Source organism: Lolium rigidum, chromosome 6 (assembly GCF_022539505.1).
Source record: "Lolium rigidum isolate FL_2022 chromosome 6, APGP_CSIRO_Lrig_0.1, whole genome shotgun sequence".
Taxonomy (NCBI): Eukaryota; Viridiplantae; Streptophyta; class Magnoliopsida; order Poales; family Poaceae; genus Lolium; species Lolium rigidum.
The window spans coordinates 106,068,834-106,089,122 of NC_061513.1; the positions used below are offsets into that span (position 1 = coordinate 106,068,834).

At 49.8% G+C, this 20,289-nt stretch overlaps 2 protein-coding genes across 2 annotated transcripts; both read left to right on the forward strand.

The window, feature by feature from the left end:
- The first annotated feature begins 14,609 nt into the window (after positions 1-14,609).
- Positions 14,610-18,010, forward strand: LOC124668616 (glucan endo-1,3-beta-glucosidase 13-like). The gene is made up of 4 exons (XM_047205727.1): positions 14,610-14,664; positions 14,977-16,251; positions 17,557-17,587; positions 17,692-18,010. Exons 1-4 carry the CDS (start codon positions 14,610-14,612, stop codon positions 17,819-17,821), a joined length of 1,491 nt encoding a protein of 496 aa, XP_047061683.1. The 3' UTR covers positions 17,822-18,010.
- A 1,154-nt stretch (positions 18,011-19,164) lies between these two features.
- On the forward strand, positions 19,165-19,996 carry LOC124663122 (profilin-2-like). The gene is made up of 3 exons (XM_047200863.1): positions 19,165-19,287; positions 19,369-19,506; positions 19,585-19,996. The coding sequence occupies exons 1-3, from the start codon at positions 19,165-19,167 to the stop codon at positions 19,717-19,719; spliced, it is 396 nt and encodes a 131-aa protein (XP_047056819.1). The 3' UTR covers positions 19,720-19,996.
- The last annotated feature ends 293 nt before the right edge of the window (positions 19,997-20,289 follow it).

Genomic DNA, 20,289 nt, shown 5'->3' on the forward strand with positions numbered 1-20,289 from the left:
CGGCCGCTCCGGCGGCGGGAGGTTGGGGGAGCCTCGAATCCCGGTTGTATATAGTGTAGGAGCTGTGGAGTCTTCCGTCGGCGGCGCTTTGAGGTGGGCGGCGCGGCCGGTGGTATGTATGCGAGGTGGTGCTGGCCCTCTTCGGCGGTGGAGCTCGGCGGAGTTACGCGGCGTGGCGCCTCCTTCCCCGCGCTCACGGTTCCTGTGGCCGTCGGATGCGCCTACTCCCCTTCCGGATCTTGGTGCGGCGGATCCGGTCGACGACCTTGAAGCCGGCCGGTGGTGAAGCACGCGGGTGGAGCCGACGGAGGAGGGTGGAGGCTCCCGAGGAGTTCGAGGCCCGAAGACTTCCCGTCCGCACGGGGACATCTCTTGTTCCAAGGCTTGTGGAGAGATGCGACGGCGGCGCGCCGTCGGCACGTCTTCTTCCGCTCCGGCGACATCGAGTTGCTTAGGGACCGGGTTGTTTTTTTGTTCTTTGTTGGGGTCCTTTTTGTAACTGTCGTGCTTTAATATCATCAGCAGTTTCCTCGCAAAAAAAAAAAAAAAAACAATATATTCACTGTAGTCAGGTTTTATTTTTATTTCTTCCCTCTTCTTCAACCTCCCGCCGTCTGCCGTGCTCCGCGCGCCTCCCGCTCTCGTGACCCGCGCCCGCCTCACCTGCGTGCGGCCCGAACTCAGCCACCCGCGTGCGCCTGCCCCGCCACCGCCCGGCTGCTCCGCCCTGCCCTTGCCCGATGCATGCACGGGACCTTCCTGGCGAGCTCAGCCCGCTTCTGGCGCCGCGCAAGTGGAGGTCGACCACCGGCAAGCTCCATCCCCTCCATCTTCACATCCAATTTTGGCCGGATTCCGGCGACTTCGAATTTTGGCGACTCCGGCGCCCGTACGAGGACCGTTGGGCTGAAATTCTCTTCACGCCAACGCGGAAGTGGGGATGTGGTTCGTGCTCGGAAGGTTACATGAAACTTGATAGTTGGGGTTTCCGCAAAGCGAAGATGGATAGATAAAAAAAATCCGGATGGGGGCTCAATAGACCTGTCTTTTTTTTCTCTCTAAAACGGTAAAATGGTACTCCCTCCGTCCCAAAATGTAAGGCGCCTAATCTTTAGTCAAAAGTCAACATGTAAGTTTGACTAAATTTACGCGAAAAAATATGAATATCTACAATATCAAATGGATATTTTCAGAAACTATACTTTCTGGTGAATCTACAAATATTGATTTAGAATTATGAATGTTTATATTTTTTACGCGTAAATTTGGTCAAACTTAAAATATATTGACTTTTGACTGAATTTTAGGTGCTTTACATTTTAGGATGGAGGGAGTAGTTACTATGCGAATGGGGCTCGATAGAGTGTTTGCTGGAATTGCTCAAAAAATGGTAAAACGACCGTTATTTTGGTTGGGACTCCTAGAGGTCACTCGATTCCCCGCGACCAGGCTAGGCACCAAGCGCATGTTGGTTGACGCAGCTGGTAAAATAAAAACAAGGGCTCACACACACACGTCTGCCATGGCGCTGGCAGCGCTGCCGGGGACACGGCAGCCGGTTTGCTGGACCAACAGAAACCGGCGATCGAGAAGCTCCATCGTCGTGGACGTCCGCGTGGTGCTCGGCACCGAGGCCGATAAAACGGTGCTTCCGTGTTCCCATGGCTCGTGGTTTTGGAGCTCGCCTCCACCGACGCAGACACGCAGATTCCACTGTCTTTACTTTAGAGTTTACACGCTCTCTTTTTTTGTCTAGTAGAGACAATTACGTGTCATAATTAATCCGCGGCACTAACCTCTGCGCTCAGACAAGGGGTGTCTGGTTAGAATCTGTGTTCCCGACATCGTGATGCCCCCTGATCCTTATCCATGGGCGGGGCGGACTTGTTCAAGCCGCCTATCGGGCTGGACTAGCTCAATAGATTCGAAAAGATTTTTCCTCTGTGGTGTGTATGATTATGTACTATCGTGTCTCAGTCTAGCTAGGGGGGGAAGGATTGAAATTTATGAGTCGTAGGTTTGGTCGGAAACTCTCGAACACGTTCCATGGTTCCAGACCGAGCGAGCTAGGTCGACTACACACGACCTTCCTTCCTTCCTTGTAGCTGCTGAGGTGCTCTCTCCGTCGATCGTGGGAAGTCAAAATTTCACCGGTGCCTCGCGAACGCGTCCACGGTGGCTGGTAGCTCTGACCCGGCCGCTGGCTCGTGCGTAGAACATGGGTCGACCGATCCGCGGGATGTTATCCACACGGCAGGGCAGGTCGTTCGGAACCAAACACATCATGGCCGGCCGGAGCCATCACCCAAAAGTCACGTCCAGCCACCTCGCCGTCGTCTTACAAAAATATCAAAGCGATAAGGGCGAGACGAGGGGCAGACGGCATATTCCTCGATCGGAGCCGGGCCGAATCGTGCGGAAATCCGATGATAGCGACCGGCCACGATGGCCGCACCTCGCCGGCGCGGCGCGCGCCAGAAAATCATGCATGTGCCGCGCGCTAGCCGGATTTTTCCCGCGTTTATTTTTGGGTGGACCACGGCTGGGGAACGTGGTCTGCGCGGACGGCGACGAGCGGCGGCACGTGAAATGAGAATCCACCGTCGATACGAGCGAGCGGATGAGGCGATCGAGGGGGAGCAGTCGCTGTTCCGGCGGGATCTCTCGGGCCCGATGTAATCCGCCTACCTGTCGTCGCGGGATGGATGGATCGATCGGCGCATTCTGGGGACGCGCGATGAGCTTATCTGCCTGCCATGTGAGCGAGATCAGCGCGCGAGCGAACGTGAACGCTAGTCGCTAGCTGCGTCATATCCGATCGCGAACGGGCTGCTGTATGTCTTGGACTCTTGGCTGCGGTGGTGGTGGAGTCGGCCGGGCAGATCACCGGCGCTGCGTTCGGAGCGGAACAGTTTGGCGTCTGGGCTGCTGGAAGGTTGGCCGGGGAGACGTGCGGCGCGGCTTCTCTCCTCTCGTAGAATCCGAGTCAACACGAGTGGACCTGCGCTCTTGGAACGACGATCGCAATGAAATGACAGGGAAAACTGTAGCGGACACACAAGAACTGGAGCAACGTGTGAAACTCGATGGCTGGCTGATGTCATCATCCAGTACATACATCGGAATTAAGGCGCACACAGCCATCACCTGCAGCCATGGGCGGCGCTACGTGTATGCTGGTATATGCAATTGAATACCCATGATTTGAGCAGAAAAAAATTGAGTACAGGGAATATGTGGCCTGTTAGCCCAACCTCAGCGCCTCAGCCCAAACCAACCTGACCACGCTGCGCTCTCTCACTCACGGTTCGCACGAAGTCACGAAGAAACGAACAGAGCACGCAGGGGTCAGGGGAGAAAAGAGACGACACGGGCATCAAGCCAGCAACCCTAGGGCGATTCCAGTCGATCCAAGCGGAGGCGGCGGCGGGCCGACGGCGTGGCGCGGCTACGAATAGCGGGCGACGGCCGGCCGGCGAACCAGCAACCGCGGCGCGGCGGACGGCCACCGGCGAGCGGCGATTCGGCGACGCGATGTCCAGCCAGAGCCAGAGCCACGGCAAGGGGAAGGGGCCGAAGGGCAAGGTAATATTTAGACCTCATTTTCTCTCTATTTCTTCAGATTTCGGTCTAGATTTAGGCCTTGTTTCAGGATATTGCTTCCAGATGCACATTTAGTTGCTAGTTTTAGGATATTGCTGTTAGATGCAAGTTTCTAATTTGAGTAATTTCCTCAAATTTTGTCATGTGCGCAGAGATGGAAGGTTTACAAACTTGAAGAGTATAATTGAACTTTCAGCTATGCTTGTGGAGACAAACAAACATCAACAATACTTTCTTGTTTACAAACTTCTTAAGTTGGTACTGATTTTGCCAGTAGCTACTGCTAGTGTTGAAAAGGTATTCTCCTCGATGAACTATGTGAAGAATAAGCTAAGAAACAAAATAAGTGATGAATATTTGAACAATGCTTTGGTTACATTTGTTGAGAGAGATTTTTTCAATCAAGTGAAGGATGAAGATGTCATCAAAATATTCCAACAAGGCGATCGGAGAGTTACATGGTAATAGGATCAATTATTCTATCAAGAAAAGGTACTGCTTGTATGCCTCAATGCAAATGATTAGTTGTATTTATTGATAATTACTTTGGATTTATGGTTTTATGAACTTATATATTTTGTGCTGTTATTTGACTAAAATATTGTTGGTACTAGTGAATTTGTGGCCATATGTCATATATATATACTAGATAGCTGTTATTTTGTTCACATTGAGCTTTGAGCTTTTTTTGGGGAGGGAAATGAATACCCTTCACCCAATTCCTGGAGCCGCCGTTGCCTGCAGCTTCTGCAGTACTGCACGGAAGATATTGCGAAGCGGCCGGCGGCCGGTTATCACTCGCGCGCGTCGCCCTCCGTTCCGTCATGTCCAGCCGCCCTTTCCTGTAACTTGGCTGACGACGGACGATTGGCGACTGGCGCGCGGAAGCTTCAGCTGCGTGGCCATTTGAACTAACTAACGGAAGGAGGCATACGTGATACGTCGTCATCATCATCTGTCTGCTGCATCTTCTTTGTCTACTTTTCGGATGAGCTAGTGAGACTCGTCTCGCGTCGCAGCCAATGGTGTGGTGTGGTGGGTGGGATCGAGCGAACGCGCGCAGATCCGGCAATCTCACCGATTGGATTTGGCGCGGGGAAGGTGGTGACCGACCGACTGGCGGGCGGGCGGGAGTTGGAACCTGGAACGCGGCACGGCAGGCAAACTGGCCTTTCTTTATTTAAGCTTTCGTGTTGTCGGTTTAGCTATGGTTTGGTGGTCAGCTGTATGGATAGAGTTTGGAGTAGCTTTTGTGCTATGATTATGTCACGTCTCCCATGGGTTCATACTCAGGTCAACTCTCTAGGGATGTACAGTAGAGCTTCTGTGTGTAGAGTATAAACTGCAAGGAATACGGAGGCCGGTAGCCGGCACATGACCTTAAAAAAACAGAGACAAGAAGCTAATTTTCCATACCGAGAGTGGGCCATATTTGACACGTAAGGCCGTGAACCAGAACTGTGATTAGTCCAGCATCTTAGCTATGCGGATATTTCGGCCTGTTCAGATATTATTGGGCTTACGGGATCTCATCCAGCCCGTTTCTTAGAACTGGGCCTCAAGATTCAGTGATTCCTCTGTTGGAAATGACTGGAGCGTATCTTCTGTGGCAACCGAAAGTTCCTGCCCCAACATCTTCAATTTGAATCTAAAAAAGAACATCTTTTTTTTGTTGAATAAAAAAAACATCTTCAATTTGTTCGCAAGCACTGAGGAGTAGTATGATGGTCTACTACTGTACTCTCGCCTGTAAACGGCCTGTACTTTCACCAAATAGATTTTCATTTGGAAATATTTAATGCACTAGTCTCGCATTTTAATTCCCATTGTCACGTATAAATTCACTTCACCGTAACATACACGCGAAGGCCATGGCCCATGGACATGCGAGCTAGGGAAGTGCGCGAAACCCCAATCATCGACATGAAGGTTTTTTTCCCCGTAAAACAACAAGTACTGAGACATGTTGTTGCAGGAGGTTCAGATCAGAGGTTTGACTCATATAGCAGAATCCTGACATGTTGGATCGTTACAATAGTGCCCGGGTGCAACCAATGGCGGAGCTACACCATTTGAAACCAGTGGCGGACGCAGGAAAGAATTGTGGGGGGCACATCTCAAAAAAAATTTTTGCGCACCCCCAAATTGTGAAAAACCTTTGCATAATAAAGTAATGAACAATATACAAGACAAATTCATTGCATTGGAGTTCAATACATATATCAAATGTGCACGATTACAATACAAATAGTTCAAAATATTACAAGGGTCTTACATGGTTGTATCTTCAATGTCAATCTCACTCTCAACATCGGATTCGACTTCTTCATCGTGAACAATATAAGATTGGACCGGAGATGCAATCTTCTTTGATGCTTGTTTCTGAAAAAGTAGCGCAATTTGGCTATTTCTCTTCATTCTACACAATTGAAACATTCAAACATTACTAATTTAACAAATGTGTTCTTCATCATATAAGACTTAACATACATTGATAATTTGATACATAGACACATGAAAATAACAATTTTTCATACAAACAGAGAATCATATGCAAACAGCAAATTGAATAGTGAATAGCAAATTGGATAGTGAATAGCAAACATTAGTCATAGTACACTGTCTGTAACTCTGTACCAGAAGATCCGGGGCGCCGGGGCGGGATTCCGTCGGTGCCAGTGCTACGGCCGGGCGGCCGGCACGGCAGTAGCGACGGCCTCGAGCTCGCAGGCGGGCGGCGCGGACGCAGCTGGGCGGGCCACGGGCGAGCGCCAGATTGGGGGGAGCCGACGGGCAGCAGCAGCGACGGGGCTGGGGCGGCGGGGCGGCGGGTGGCGGCTGCGGTCGGGCTCGGGACGTGCGTGGAGACTGGTGGTGGAGTGGGGAATCGAAGGTCCGGGCGTCGTGCGCGTGCGTGGTGCTCGACTCCTCCAGGCTCCAGGATGGGCTTGCTCAATCGGGCTTTTTTCATTTTTTTTCCATGGGTACAAGTTGGGCCAGCGAAACCCCCCCCCCGCTGCGTCCGCCAATGTTTGAAACAAGGAGGATGCTAGAACAGATTTAAAAAAATCATTCTTAGGGGTGCATTTGATGAAAAAAATGCTACAACCCCCAATTCATAATAATTGTCGTAGTTTTAGTTTTAATTTAAACTAAAACCTCAATATTTGTTATGGATTGGATGAAGTATTTTGCAACAAAAAACCTTATTTAGGAGGTGTCCTGTGCATCCCAATAACTGGCCGTGGATCCACCACTGGGTGCAAGTCCACATTTTAGACAAGACTTCAAATGCTTAAAAAATCGTACAAGTACAATAAGAAATGATTTTATCGTGCATGCATTTTACGATGTAATAGACCCCCCCCCCCCCCCCACACACACACACACACCTACACACACCTTATACTAAACATCGATGTGAAATACAAATTTACGTCGTAGGATTATATTTGCAAACCTAAAAAACTTAATAAACACCACAAAATCATAGCAAACAACTATCTATCGAAAACATAAATATTTTTATACATTCTAATTTCGAGTGTGATGAACCTATTATTGATGCAAGAGAAATACATGTTTAAATATGTACCTAAAACTATTCAACCTGTAGCGGAGCCAGCAAAGTGTAAGCGGGGGGTCGGGTCTCAACCTAAGATTTGGCCCAACCCATATGGTTGCTACAGAAATGAATAATCAGGAGAAAAAAGGGGTCCAGCCCACATTAGTTCTTCCCCATCCTATAATTAGCCTGTTTGCGGGTCTTCCCATTTGACAAAACAAGTGTTCCCCGCAAAAAGGTGTTAAATGAGTTAAGCATGTTGTTTATGCTCGATGCAACAAGTCATCTCAATAATCTGAGGTTTTGTGCAAAAAATAAGATAGTTATGGGTGTGGAACAAGGGTCTCAATGGTTGTGGTTTTACCCAATTCACTTTCAACATACCATTATGGTATTGTACAGTTGTTACTAAGGGCATCTCCAGCGGCGTGACGCATTTTAGCGTCTGCGCGCGTCCGTTTGCGTTGGTCCTTTTGGTCGAAAACGACCGCGCGTCCGTTTGCGTCGGGGGTGGCTCTAGCGGCACGACGCATTTTTTTTTTAGGACGAATCATTTTTTTGAACTGAAACATAATTTACAAAAACTGAAACATAACTTACATACCTGAAAACATAAAAAAACCTAAAACGCCTACCGCCGCGCATCGTGGCCGTGCCGCTCCTCGTCGCCGTCGAGCAAGATGACCTCGGGTATGTCCCACGGCCGCAGCCATCCGGGAGCGTACGCCGGCGCGATCGCGGTGCTCGAGGTTGAGGAGGCCGCGCCGAGGCGGCGGTGGAGGCGCCTGTGGCTGCGGGCCGTGGCGGCGGATGAGGAGCCCAGCCATAAGGCCGTGGCGGCAGTGGGAGGCGCCCAAGGCCGTGGCGGCGGTGGAGGAGGCGCCGCCGAGTCCAGGAGCGCCTGTCGAAGGGCTTCATCCGCGGACAGGCCCGGCGGCATGACAGCGGTGGCGTAGCGGGGCAACGGCGGCCGCACAGGCGCGTCGTACTCGGAGACGAGGAGGCCGAGCTTGGCCATCTCGTCGTCCGTCATGTTGTCGGGGAACTCGAAGTTCGGCCCTCCGCCATGGCCTGCTGCCATTCGTGGAAGACGAGGCCGACGTAGTCCTCGCTGTCGTCCTTCACCTCCTCGCTATGGTACGCGAGCGCCTCGATGTAGTCATCGTCGTCGTCGTCGTCGTACATGGCGTAGGCTTCGTCGTCGTCGTCCTCGTCCTCGCGGTCGTTGTGCCGCGGCCGCTCACGCCGCGTCGGCGCCCGCCGACGACGCGTCGGCGCTCGGCGACGACGAGCCGGCGGTGCGAGGCCGAAGGGATAATCCCGCCGCCCATGAAGCCGGCCCTTCATCCGTTGTCCGTCTCCGTGGACGAGTACGTACGCCAAATCTCCGAGTCGATGGCGTACGCCGGATCGGCGAGGAGGTCCGCCGGCGAGATACCGCCTCCGCGCCGGATCTCCTTGGTCCGCTCGGGCTCGCGCGCGTGCATCGGAGGGATGGGCACCCGGCGGCACCGAGCCGCCGGCCGCCAGTGCAGCCGCACGCCGGACCGGGCGCCGCACGACACCCATTTGCCGTGCATTAGCCTCCCCACCGTGACGGGGAGCGGCACCTTCTTGCCGCCGCCGCCGGAGGCCTCGAAGTCGTTCTTCTTCCCCATGGCGCAGCCGGCGGTTGTGGTGCGAGTGGAGCCGTGGGCGAAGGAGCAACGCGTCCGCCGGACTTTTAAGGGCGGCCGTGCACCGGATACGATGCCATTGAAGACGCCGCAGAGCCCAACCGCCGCCCGCCGGTGCACGCGCGCAACGGGATCGCCGCGGCATTCATGGCGAAGGCTGCGGCGCGCGACGCGGAAGCGCGCTGACCGCGAAGCGATGGCCGCGGAAGCGATGCCCTCCATGCGAGCTCGCCGCGGCGGGCCCGGTGGAGACCGCAGCGGACACTTTGCGCGTCCAGCGCAGCGTCCGCCGAGACGCAAACCTGGCGCATATTTGGGCCAGGTTTGCGTCTCCGCGGACGGCCCGGTCACTTTGCGTCGTGCCGCTGGAGAAGGTGCCAGACGCATTTACGACCAAAGCGGACGCAAACGGTCGCTGCGTCGCGCCGCTGGAGATGCCCTAATGGTACAACACGACCACCTAGTGATGTGAACAAGATCACTGGAACAAATTTATATAAAAAACAAAGCTAACCAATCCGTTCTCAAGTAAGTGTTTGTTTAAATATATCTTAAATCAAACTTATATTAACTTTGATCAGTTTTCTAGAAGAAAAAAATAGCAACATAAATGACTCTAAATTAATATTGCTAGATTCATCTTAACATGTACCCAATTAATATTAATAGTAGTTCAATAAATATGATCACCTGATATCGCGTATGTTGCTACTTCTATGTAAAAATTAGATCAAATTTAAAGATTTTTTAAAATTTTGAAAAAATGATTGCATTCAGGTACCCTCTTATGCCCATAGACACCTTCCGGAAAGGGATTTCCCATGAGAAAGATAATCATCACTGAGGTAGGTATCGAGCTATGGATATTTAAAAGTCTCGATCTATAGAATTATAGAAGGTTTTCATAAACAAGGGTAATCCCATGCCATTGAGGTGATAGTATTGTATGTTTTTAGGTTCTACTTATAACCAAATGTGTTTCTATTTTCATTATAGTAAGAGATTGTATTTAATCATATAGTATAAGAGCATCTCCAGGCGCGTCACCCGAAGCGACCCCTAATGGGATTTGGGGTGCGTCGGACAAAAAATCGTTCCCAGCCACGCGCCCCAAATGCCCTTTCCGTCCGGCGCGACCTAATACGGCGCCGGCACCCCGAGCCCATCCCCGCTACACAGGGGACGCTCCGGGCACGCCGGACACAACGAGAAGCGAGGCGAGGAGACGCGGGCCTGACGCATTAGCTGAACATTTAAGTTTAAACCTAATCATCGCCTACCTCGTGACGGAAGTTATTGGCGCGCAGTGACACACGAACGAAGTGTCGCAGCATTGCCTTAATAGCGACAGAGGAGCACGCGAGACATCTCATAGCTGCTGCACAGCCTCCACGTGTTGCTGACGTTCGCCACCGCGCGTTCCCGCGCTTTCTTCTCTCCGCTTCTGGCCACTTTCCCGCGCTATCTTCCCGCCTCTTCTGGCGACGTCGGCGTCTATATAAGCCCCCTGGCTCAATGGCAGTCACCACAGCCGCCGACACCCCTTTCTCCGCCGCAAGCACAGCCCTCGTCGCATAAACACCACTACGCAATGGTGAACCACCTCGACGCCGGCCAGTTCCCTCCACCACTGTCTCCACCACCACCTCCACCACCTGAAGCACCGCAGTTCGACATCGACCCAGAAGCTGCAGAGAATGAGGCGTGGGAGGAGGCGGCGCTGGCGGACACCATACCGGTGTTCGACGCCGCCACGGTGGAAGAGGCGTGGCGGCGCCGGACGGAGGAGATGGTCGAGCGATGGCGTGCAGAGCGGCAACGCCTGCACATGGAGCGGGATCTCCAATACCGTGAACGGCGGGAGGCGATTGAGCAACGGCGGTGGGAGGCGGTGGAGCGTCAGCAGCGACAGGCGGCGGAGGAGCGTCAGTAGCGGGAGTTGGCGCTGGCGGCAACGGAGGCGGCCTGGGGGCGCGGATGGATGCGTTGGCGGCGGAGGCCGACGCGTTGGCGGCGCAAATGGATGCACAAATGGAGGAGGAGGAGGAGGACGAGGACGAGGCGGAGGAGGACGAGGACGAGGACGAGGCGGAGGAGGAGGAGGAGGAGGAGGACGAGGTGGAGTAGGATGAGGAGGCGGGCGACGATGACGACTTCAAGTGGTCCGACGACGACGGACCGCACCCGAACAAGGTGGCGGATCAGCAACGAGCGCTCGTCAAGTCATTCGAGTCGGAGAAGAAGCTTTAGGACGACGCCCGTGCCCGCGAAGACGCGCAGATTTGCTGCGCCGTCGAGCTCTTCCTCCAGGCGACGCAGCAAGGGAGGGCAGGCGACGACGCGCTGCTGGAGCAGCGGCGTCTGGCCTCCACCCTACGCATGGAGAGGCGGCGCGCGTAGTAGAAGCTGCGACGGAGGGGAGGCGATGATGGGGCCGGGCCATCGAACACACCGCTGGATGGCCAGTAGGCTAGGATTAGATAAAATCTAGCCGTTTTCATTCGATCTTGTAATATATAATCAAATTTGAATGAAAACATTTATTTTCGTGCACTATTATTTATTTGAGGTGCGTTTTTGGGATGCGGCTGGGAAGCGACGTCCCCCAAACATGATATAAAATAAACACATTTCCTAAAACGCTCGATTCCGACACTGTTTTGGACGCTTTGGGGAGATGATCTAACGTGTCAAAGTTATTTTTATATTTACATCATCTTTTACATTTCGCCTCACCTCAAATAACTTTGGTCCTGCGCCGCTGTCCCTGGCTACCTCGCCAGACGCCGATGAGCAACCCGTGATTCACCCAGGAGGCCAGGAGCTCCAGATTTCCGCTTCCCAAAACGCCAACGCTGAAAAGCAGCGCCAAGCCAATGCCAATACCAAGAAAGAGAACCTCGGCGCTAGCTTTACCGCTGAAGGTCCCACGACGTGTCTGCGTGGAATGGGCCTTCCGATGCGACCTGTCTGCCCGTCTCGCGTCAGTCCCGCCTCGGCAACTGGCGCGCCACCGCGCTGCTCCCGCCATGCTCGAGCAGCATTCATGGACCCCTTTCAGGACAAGCTCGTAGTACTACCTCGCCTGGGAAGAAGGGTAGCCTCTGCTTTCGTCTGATTCCCGGTCAAGTACCTGCTCGAGTGGACGAGTGTATCCTAGCTGAAAATTACTCTAAAAGAGAGCACGGTGCTTTGATCGTTTACTTTACGAAATGCCGCTTCGTTTGAACCTTTCGTCTTATACGGAAGTTCCCTGTACTTGTGTGCAAGCCTACATGTGCTTATACGCATTTTGTAAAAATCCTACTGTCTACTATGTGCACTTCATTTCCTCAAAATTAATAAAGGCACTTTTGATTTGCTAGTAAGTAAAAGTAGGAGAAAAAGTGTAGAAATAGGATAGAAGATTCTCCATAAATATACGTTATTTAGTGTCTAGATACATCTAGATTTAGAAAAAACCTTAAACATCTATTTATAGACGGAGTGAGTATTGGTACATTTGGTTCAAAGGAGATAATTTCATAACTTTGGTTGATTTTTTTTCTTTCATAAGTTCTACTCCCTCTGTTCGGAAAATAATCGATGCGAGTGGACATACATGGTGTAAAATGGTGTGGCTAGCACTCACGTCAATTAAAACCGAACGGAGGGAGTACTACACACCAAGTACGAATCGCCTTTAACAAGATAATAAGATCCTAATTATACCACTCCATGTGATTTATTTTGATTTTGTTTTGTTCATTACGATTCCTATGTTTTTCCTATTTATATGGACTATAAACAAAGTTTTTTTAAAAAATAGGTTTCTAGAATCTTACGAACCAAAGAGCCCTTAGATTGTTGAACATGACCAAGACACTTCTTTGATTCCAATGATTGCATAGGAAGGTTGAAGAATTCAAATATGTGTGATTCTTCTTTTGTATGGTAGTTTTTTTATTTGTTGGATTAAATTCTAAGGAATTCTTTGCAGCATTTGCCTAGAAAATCCAAACACCACTTGAACCTAGTTTTCAGAATCCTTTTCTTTTCCTATGATGAAATCAAACAAAATTTGGTGCATATGAAATCATGTAATATTAGAGTTGCATGCTGGCATAACATTGCAATCTTGCATTTTTTCATTCTCGCGTTCTTAGAATCATGTGGATCATATAGGCCATAAGACGTCAAATTGTGTGGACACCGATAACTCTCTGATCTATACTAGTATCCTCTAAACACAATTTTGGCACCACATCATCAACAATATGTGTACCCTCTGAAAAAAATTGTCGGTGATGCTCTAAATGCAATTTAATGTGGACCTCGTGATAACAAAGTGAACCATCTTCTTAAAGTTCTAGTAGGAGACCTCACTACTATGATGGAAACAAAGACATGCTTGATATCTCTCATTCTTCGCTTTAACTACAATTGACCTCATACCCAGTATGGAGGAAAGTCATCCCTCCTAAAATTTCTGCAACTTACGATAACTATGTAACTTAAGTGTATAATACGTTTAATTGGGTTTAGAAGTATCCATGTTCTGAAAATGCACGTTAGTCTTCTTAGCTTGTCATATGTGCGACTGTGCTTCCAATGCTCAGTGGAGATGTTGCTCTAGGACGATGACATAACTTGGATGGTTACACGCCGAGGTGCCACGGTTCTTGTATACATGCATCAACCACATAATTTTATTATTAAGTGGCCAATTCTTATCCTTATTAATGAAAAGGCTGAACTCTTGGTTGCTCGAACAAAAAGTGCCACACAGTTTTGCATCTCCTTTGTCGGTTTAGGAATATTTGCCTCACGGTGAGAAGTTGGATAGGGCTTCACAACCTTAGCCCATTCGAGTGAGCAACTTAAACCATGCTTGTTCATTGGTGAACCGCAGATAGACGATCACCATGTTGGTATTTTTAGCAGTTCATTATGAATCTCTTATGGTACAGTACAATTAGATGAAAACATGATAAAAGTACGATGTAAAATAAAAATTACCAATACTAAACCAACTCCACCAAAACACCCGACTTTTTTATGGTTTCTCGAAACCATCCAAAACCGTCAAAACCGTGGATGCACATTGTTACCTTCAAAACATTGAGCCTACGGCTGGGTCTTAGAATTAACGAATTCACCATATTCATCTCTTTTATCCACAAATATATATAAAAAATTAGTACTCTCCAGTTCTTGTAGGTTTCGCACAATGTTGCATGTCCAGATTTTCTAAATTTACATCAACATGTAATTTGAATCGAAGGGAGTATATAAAAAGGCAACTAGCATTGGAATTGGAAGTGGCCTTGCGCGATTCGAATCAACATTCGAAAATCGTTTTCTAGACTGAACATTCGAAAGTCGTATTTTACATCACCCGTCCCAAGTCTCAACCATAGCCAAATCAAACATTCGTTGCCACGTCACTCCCCTCCTCTGTTCCGTTTCTGTTCCGGACTCGTGCGGCCTTTGTTTAGAGACTCTCAACCCCATTTCACAGCACACCCCTCACGTCCGCTTCAGTCACGCAGGCACTCCATTCCACGCCTGCTCTGCTGCACCGCCTGCGCGGCTGTGCCCAGTGGCTGCTGTGGACGACAGCCCGTGCCTCGGTTCGTCGTCCTCCTCCTCCTCTCTCCACTCCTCCTCCTTCCCCATCAACGCCTCAACGGCCACATTTCCTTCCTCGGCCTCGGATACAGCGAAAGCAAGGTTGCAGCACCGGGGAGCAGCGGAGGGCAGCAGAGCTTGGGGCTGGGACGGCAATGGCGCGGTGGCGTGCGGCGGCGTTTGCTGCGTTCCTCTTCTTGCTGCTCGCGGGTGAGTTCTTGGACCATTTGCCTTCTTCCGTTTCTCGATTGAGTCTTGATAGCAGTAGTATTACCTTTTGGAATGCCAAGTATGGAGTGGCTGCTGAGTTCTAGATGCCTTGCGTGCTGCCGAGCGCTAGCTGTTTGGTAATGGGCATCGTGATGATGTCCAAGTCCGTTGGCGAATATGTTCTTTTGGGGAAAACCTAGTCCCCAATGTCCAAGAACTTTATCTATCCGATTTTCGATTGTTTATTTTTGACATTAAAACGGATATCCATAAATGGTCGCTAAAACACACACTGTGACGTGGCTTCTGCAGGGCATTGCCGCGGCGGCAAGACCGGCATCTGCTACGGGCGCAACGCCGACGACCTGCCGAGCCCGGACAAGGTGGCGCGCCTCGTCCAGCAGCAGTCCATCAAGTACGTGCGGATCTACGACACCAACATCGACGTCATCAGGGCCTTCGCCAACACCAGCGTGGAGCTCATGGTGGGCGTCCCCAACGCCGACCTGCTCGCCTTCTCGCAGTACCAGTCTAACGTCGACACCTGGCTCAAGAACAACATCCTCCCCTACTACCCGGCCACCGCGATCACCCACATCACCGTCGGCGCCGAGATCACCGAGAGCCCCGTCAACGTCTCCGCCCTCGTCGTCCCCGCCATGCGCAACGTGCTGGCCGCCCTCAAGAAGTCCGGCCTGCACAAGAAGATCACCATCTCCAGCACGCACTCGCTCGGTATCCTGTCCCGGTCCTTCCCGCCGTCCGCGGGGGCGTTCAACAGCAGCTACGCGCACTTCCTCAAGCCCATGTTGGAGTTCCTCATGGAGAACCAGGCGCCCTTCATGGTGGACCTGTACCCGTACTACGCCTACCAGAACTCGCCCAGCAACGTCTCGCTCAACTACGCCCTCTTCTCGCCGCAGTCGCAGGGCGTGATTGACCCCAACACCGGGCTGGTCTACACAAACATGTTCGACGCCCAGGTTGATTCCATATTCTTTGCGCTCATGGCTCTGAACTTCAAGACGCTGAAGATCATGATCACCGAGACAGGGTGGCCAAACAAAGGAGCTGCTAAGGAGACCGGAGCGACTCCCGACAATGCTCAGACCTACAACACCAATCTGATTCGCCATGTTGTTAATGACAGTGGCACGCCTGCGAAGCCTGGAGAAGAGATAGATGTCTACATCTTCTCCTTGTTCAACGAGAACAGGAAACCGGGCATCGAGTCGGAGAGGAACTGGGGACTGTTCTCCCCAGACCAAAGCGCCATCTACAGTCTAGATTGGACGGGCAGAGGAAATGTGGACATCATGACTGGCGGAAACATTACGGGTTCAAATGGTACCTGGTGTGTTGCTTCAACCAATGTATCCGAGACTGCTCTGCAGAATGCCTTGAACTGGGCATGCGGTCCAGGCGATGTCGATTGCTCTGCTATTCAGCCAAGCCAACCCTGCTACCAGCCTGATACATTGATTTCACATGCTTCATATGCATTCAACATGTATTATCAGCAAAAGGGAGCTACTGATGTGGCTTGTAGCTTCGGTGGTGCTGGAGTGCGAACGACGAAAGATCCAAGTAAGTATCCTGTGCTTAGACCAATTTCGTTGATCATGTTGTTGCATTTGAAAAGTTACCTCTACTTGCTTTTGCCGTAATCTGAATATTGACAAACTATCTAAATTAGCCTAAATATTGCCAATATGTGCCGAGTAGAGTGTTAGCGATAATAGCTATGCAGGTCCTTGACTTAAATTGCAACAATACCTCTACCAGCTTTTGTTGTACTTTGAATATTGACAAACGCTAAATTAGTCTAAACAGTTACGAACTAGCTAAATCTAAATGCAAGCATATAATCCCAGGCAATACGTGCTGATTAGATTGTTTGTTATAACAGTTTTCTAATAGTTACATATGTATGCAAGTCCTTGACTGAAACTACAACAATAAGTCGATGGCTGTATTCCTGGATATGTATCTGTGATTGTTTGAATGATTCCATTTTAAAAGCCTATGTTGTTTTCAGTTGTTTTTCCTGAGTATCTGTCTGTCCAGAGAACAGATAAACTTTAGTACGTTACCGAATACTGTAATATACTACCTCCGTTTCAAGGAATAAGGCGCACGCGTATTCCAAGACAAACTTTGATCATAAAAATTGAGCAACAAAATCTTGATAATATTATATGTAATTAGTATCATTGGATTCGTATTGAAGAACACTTTTTAATAATATTAATTTCATAGAAACAATCTTTATCTATTTAAAGTAATTCTTGGTCAAACAAAAAGCTCGTAAAACGAGGACGCCTTATTCCTTGAAACGGAGGTAGTACATAGGCTTTTGACTTTTACTGCCGAATCGTTAACTTCACACTTTTATGTTTTCTCACTCTCTGCTTCTTGCTATGATCTGCTGGGTTAGACGAATGAGCATACACATAACCATTTCTATGTTCCGATCTGTTTATTTTCATATACCAGTTGTGTTGTCATATTTTGTATGCTGATGCATAACCTCTGCATATGCTAATTATGCACAGTATCAATGTGTACCTAGAAAAAAACACATGAAAATCTGATGATATAATTATCACTTTAATGCACCATATGTGTCTGATAAAAAATGTTTATATGAATATGTGATGATGACATTAGTATTTCTATATATCTTACCGATGGGTAGGATGCCCGCATACTGGTTCACATAATGTAGATTATATGAACTGCAAGACATGATTACACCTCTGCACATTAGCCCAGTGTTCCATAAGCTCTGTACAGAGTTTTTGCTTGTACTTGTTGGTTCATTACCCTGATTGATGTTACTTTTCTTCAGCCGGATAATCTCCTCATGCTTTTTGCACTGATTGCTTGCAGGTTATGATGCTTGTTTTTACTTGGACTCTGAGTAAGAAATACTTTCTTGTTTCTCTTTGCAGATTTTATGAACATTTCCACCTACTGGTGCGAGAAACAGATCACACTGACTATGTGTTTCTTCTTTTCTTATAGCAGAAAGATTATCAACACAAATTCACCCCCACCTCCAGCTCCAAGCGCATCCAGTCCGTCACTGCCGGGCCAATGCTTTACCCTGCTGCTCCCTATGTTTCCCATTGTGATCGCGTCAGGCTTCCTGTGATCCTCGGACTGAGCTCTAGTTAGTATGTTTGGATCGAAGGAGGAAGGCTAATTGCCTAATACTGGGAACCAGTACCATTCTGTTATGGGTTGAAGGTGGTAGTAAGGACCATATTATGCAGCACGTTGTTCTCTATAAGATGCGCGCTGTTGAGCGGACAATATATGTTAGCTGTCGTTGAGAACTAGAAATGCGTTCTGCTGATTCAGTCTCCCAAGTGCTCATCATTGCTGCATTTTGCATCATATTATCTCATATCTCTCTGTGATATCCGAAGGTCGTATTATTCAGCATGTGGAGTAGAAATTGGTGGCCTTTTTCCGGTGTGGTTGGATATTGTTGGGCGAGCAGTTTGGAATATGCTTGCGAGGCAGCTGGAGAAAAGGAGGGCTGCAACAACCTTGTTGTTTCAGTTATCAAAGGTCCTAGGATTGATAATTAAGCTCTGCAGCTGAATTGTGTGTGTTTCTAGTGCCTCCTTTTGGACTCTTATACATTTACTTATTACTAAAGCTCACCGTTTGTCCTATCTTTTTTTATAAAAAAATAAAAATTCTCTTATGCCTATGTGGGATTCACTCACTGGTCTTGTTTTGATCCGATGAACATGCACGACAGCAGTTATGGTAAATAGGGCAAGAGGATAGAATGGGTTAGCTCTCAAAGTTCATGGGCTTGGAAGCCCAACAACAGCTCGGTGGACGCTTTCAGCCAGAGTGGCGACTGAGTGAGAAGAGATGGCTGGAAAGTAAGATTCGTATGGCCTACACCAGTCCATCGGCAGTACGAATTGCTGGCCCTGTGGTACAACCAATGCCAATCTCACTGGCTGGGAGCCACACCTTACTCATCACGTCGGTCGTGAAGCTTTACGATTATGCCCACGCTTATTGCAAATTGCAACGTGTTAGCCCAAACGCGCTGTGTTTAGAATGAAGAAACAATGAGCTCCCACAGGCATAGGCAATGGCAAGGCCGGAATTGCTGCCAAATCCAGGGTTGGGCGATAGAGCGGGGCATGGGCCATGATGATATTGGGGGCTCATGGCGCGCGGCAGCGCACCAAAGCAGGCGCGAGGTTGAAGGGCGAACTCAAGATGGAACGGGTGGTTGGGACGAAGCAGCACTTGGGGTCCAGCCAGGCCTTCCCCGCCACTCTCCCGCCCTATTTATATGCCGCTCCCGTTCTCGGCGCTTGTACACCTCACCACACCACCACGGTTTACGTGCGCCTCGCCACCGCAAGGAAGCCACCGCCGCCGCAGCGAAGCAGAGAGAGCGATCTATCCGGCCCGTTTCTTGGCCGTAGAAGGCAGGCGGAGCACCGCCGGGGAGAGGCGAAGATGTCGTGGCAGACGTACGTGGACGAGCACCTGATGTGCGACATCGAGGGCCACCACCTCGCCTCCGCCGCCATCCTCGGCCACGACGGCACCGTCTGGGCCCAGAGCGCAGACTTCCCCTCGGTAAGAATTCCCGCGCGATCCCCAGTTGCCGTTTCCGACAGCATCTTCATTGTTGACTGATGTGTTGCGAGCGTGATCCAGTTGAAGCCGGAGGACATGGCCGGCATCATGAAGGATTTCGACGAGCCGGGCACCCTTGCCCCGACCGGGATGTTTATTGGAGGAGCGAAGTACATGGTCATCCAAGGGGAACCTGGGGCCGTCATCCGTGGCAAGAAGGTAACGATCGGATCGGATCGATCCCGTCTCTTCTGATTAATCTGTGCCCGCCATTGAATATTTCATTTGTAATCGCAGGGAGCAGGAGGCGTCACCTTGAAGAAGACCGGGCAGGCGCTGGTGGTGGGCATCTACGACGAGCCCATGACCCCGGGGCAGTGCAACCTGGTGGTGGAGAGGCTGGGCGACTACCTCGTAGAGCAGGGCATGTAGATCACGCCCACCCCCAACGCCTAAGCAACAAAGACATAGTAGCATGCATGGGATTATTGTGCTTCAGTTTCTCCATCTTCCTCCTCTTTCCATGTCCCGGCACGTACCTACTTCGCCGATTATCCCTTTTGATCCATCCGCGATTTTTTGTTTTCATTGTTTCTCGATTGAAGCCGCTGTTCGGCTAATAATTTCTGCTTTTGGTCACTTGGGCTGCCGTTTGAGTTTGTGCATCCGGAACAATATATATAGTATGTGATTCTGATGGTTCCTATGTAATACGAGAGATTATGTATGTATTTCGATCGCGTGTGTGGCCTTCCCCAACACCAAACATAATCTTCCCCTCTGTTCTTGTATTCCTGCTTATTTTCATAAAATAATTTATCGAACAACTTTTTTGTAGAAGAATTGAAGAATCTCTTGCAAACTGGATGTGCATAAGGGGCATGAATAATGGTTGATAAGACTATCTTATCTTAATACTGCCACGTAATTTAGATATAAGAAAAAAACAATGTGGAACAATGGGTTATTTTTTAGTCTTATCTCTAGTAATAAGATATCCCT

Bases quoted from the DNA above. Each gene is read 5' to 3' on its own strand.
- LOC124668616 (XM_047205727.1), top strand. From the start codon at position 14,610: ATGGCGCGGTGGCGTGCGGCGGCGTTTGCTGCGTTCCTCTTCTTGCTG. The intron at 16,252-17,556 runs GTAAGTATCCTG...GATTGCTTGCAG, and splicing joins GCGAACGACGAAAGATCCAA to GTTATGATGCTTGTTTTTAC. The intron at 17,588-17,691 runs GTAAGAAATACT...CTTTTCTTATAG, and splicing joins TGTTTTTACTTGGACTCTGA to CAGAAAGATTATCAACACAA.
- LOC124663122 (XM_047200863.1), top strand. From the start codon at position 19,165: ATGTCGTGGCAGACGTACGTGGACGAGCACCTGATGTGCGACATCGAG. The intron at 19,288-19,368 runs GTAAGAATTCCC...AGCGTGATCCAG, and splicing joins AGAGCGCAGACTTCCCCTCG to TTGAAGCCGGAGGACATGGC. The intron at 19,507-19,584 runs GTAACGATCGGA...TTGTAATCGCAG, and splicing joins CCGTCATCCGTGGCAAGAAG to GGAGCAGGAGGCGTCACCTT.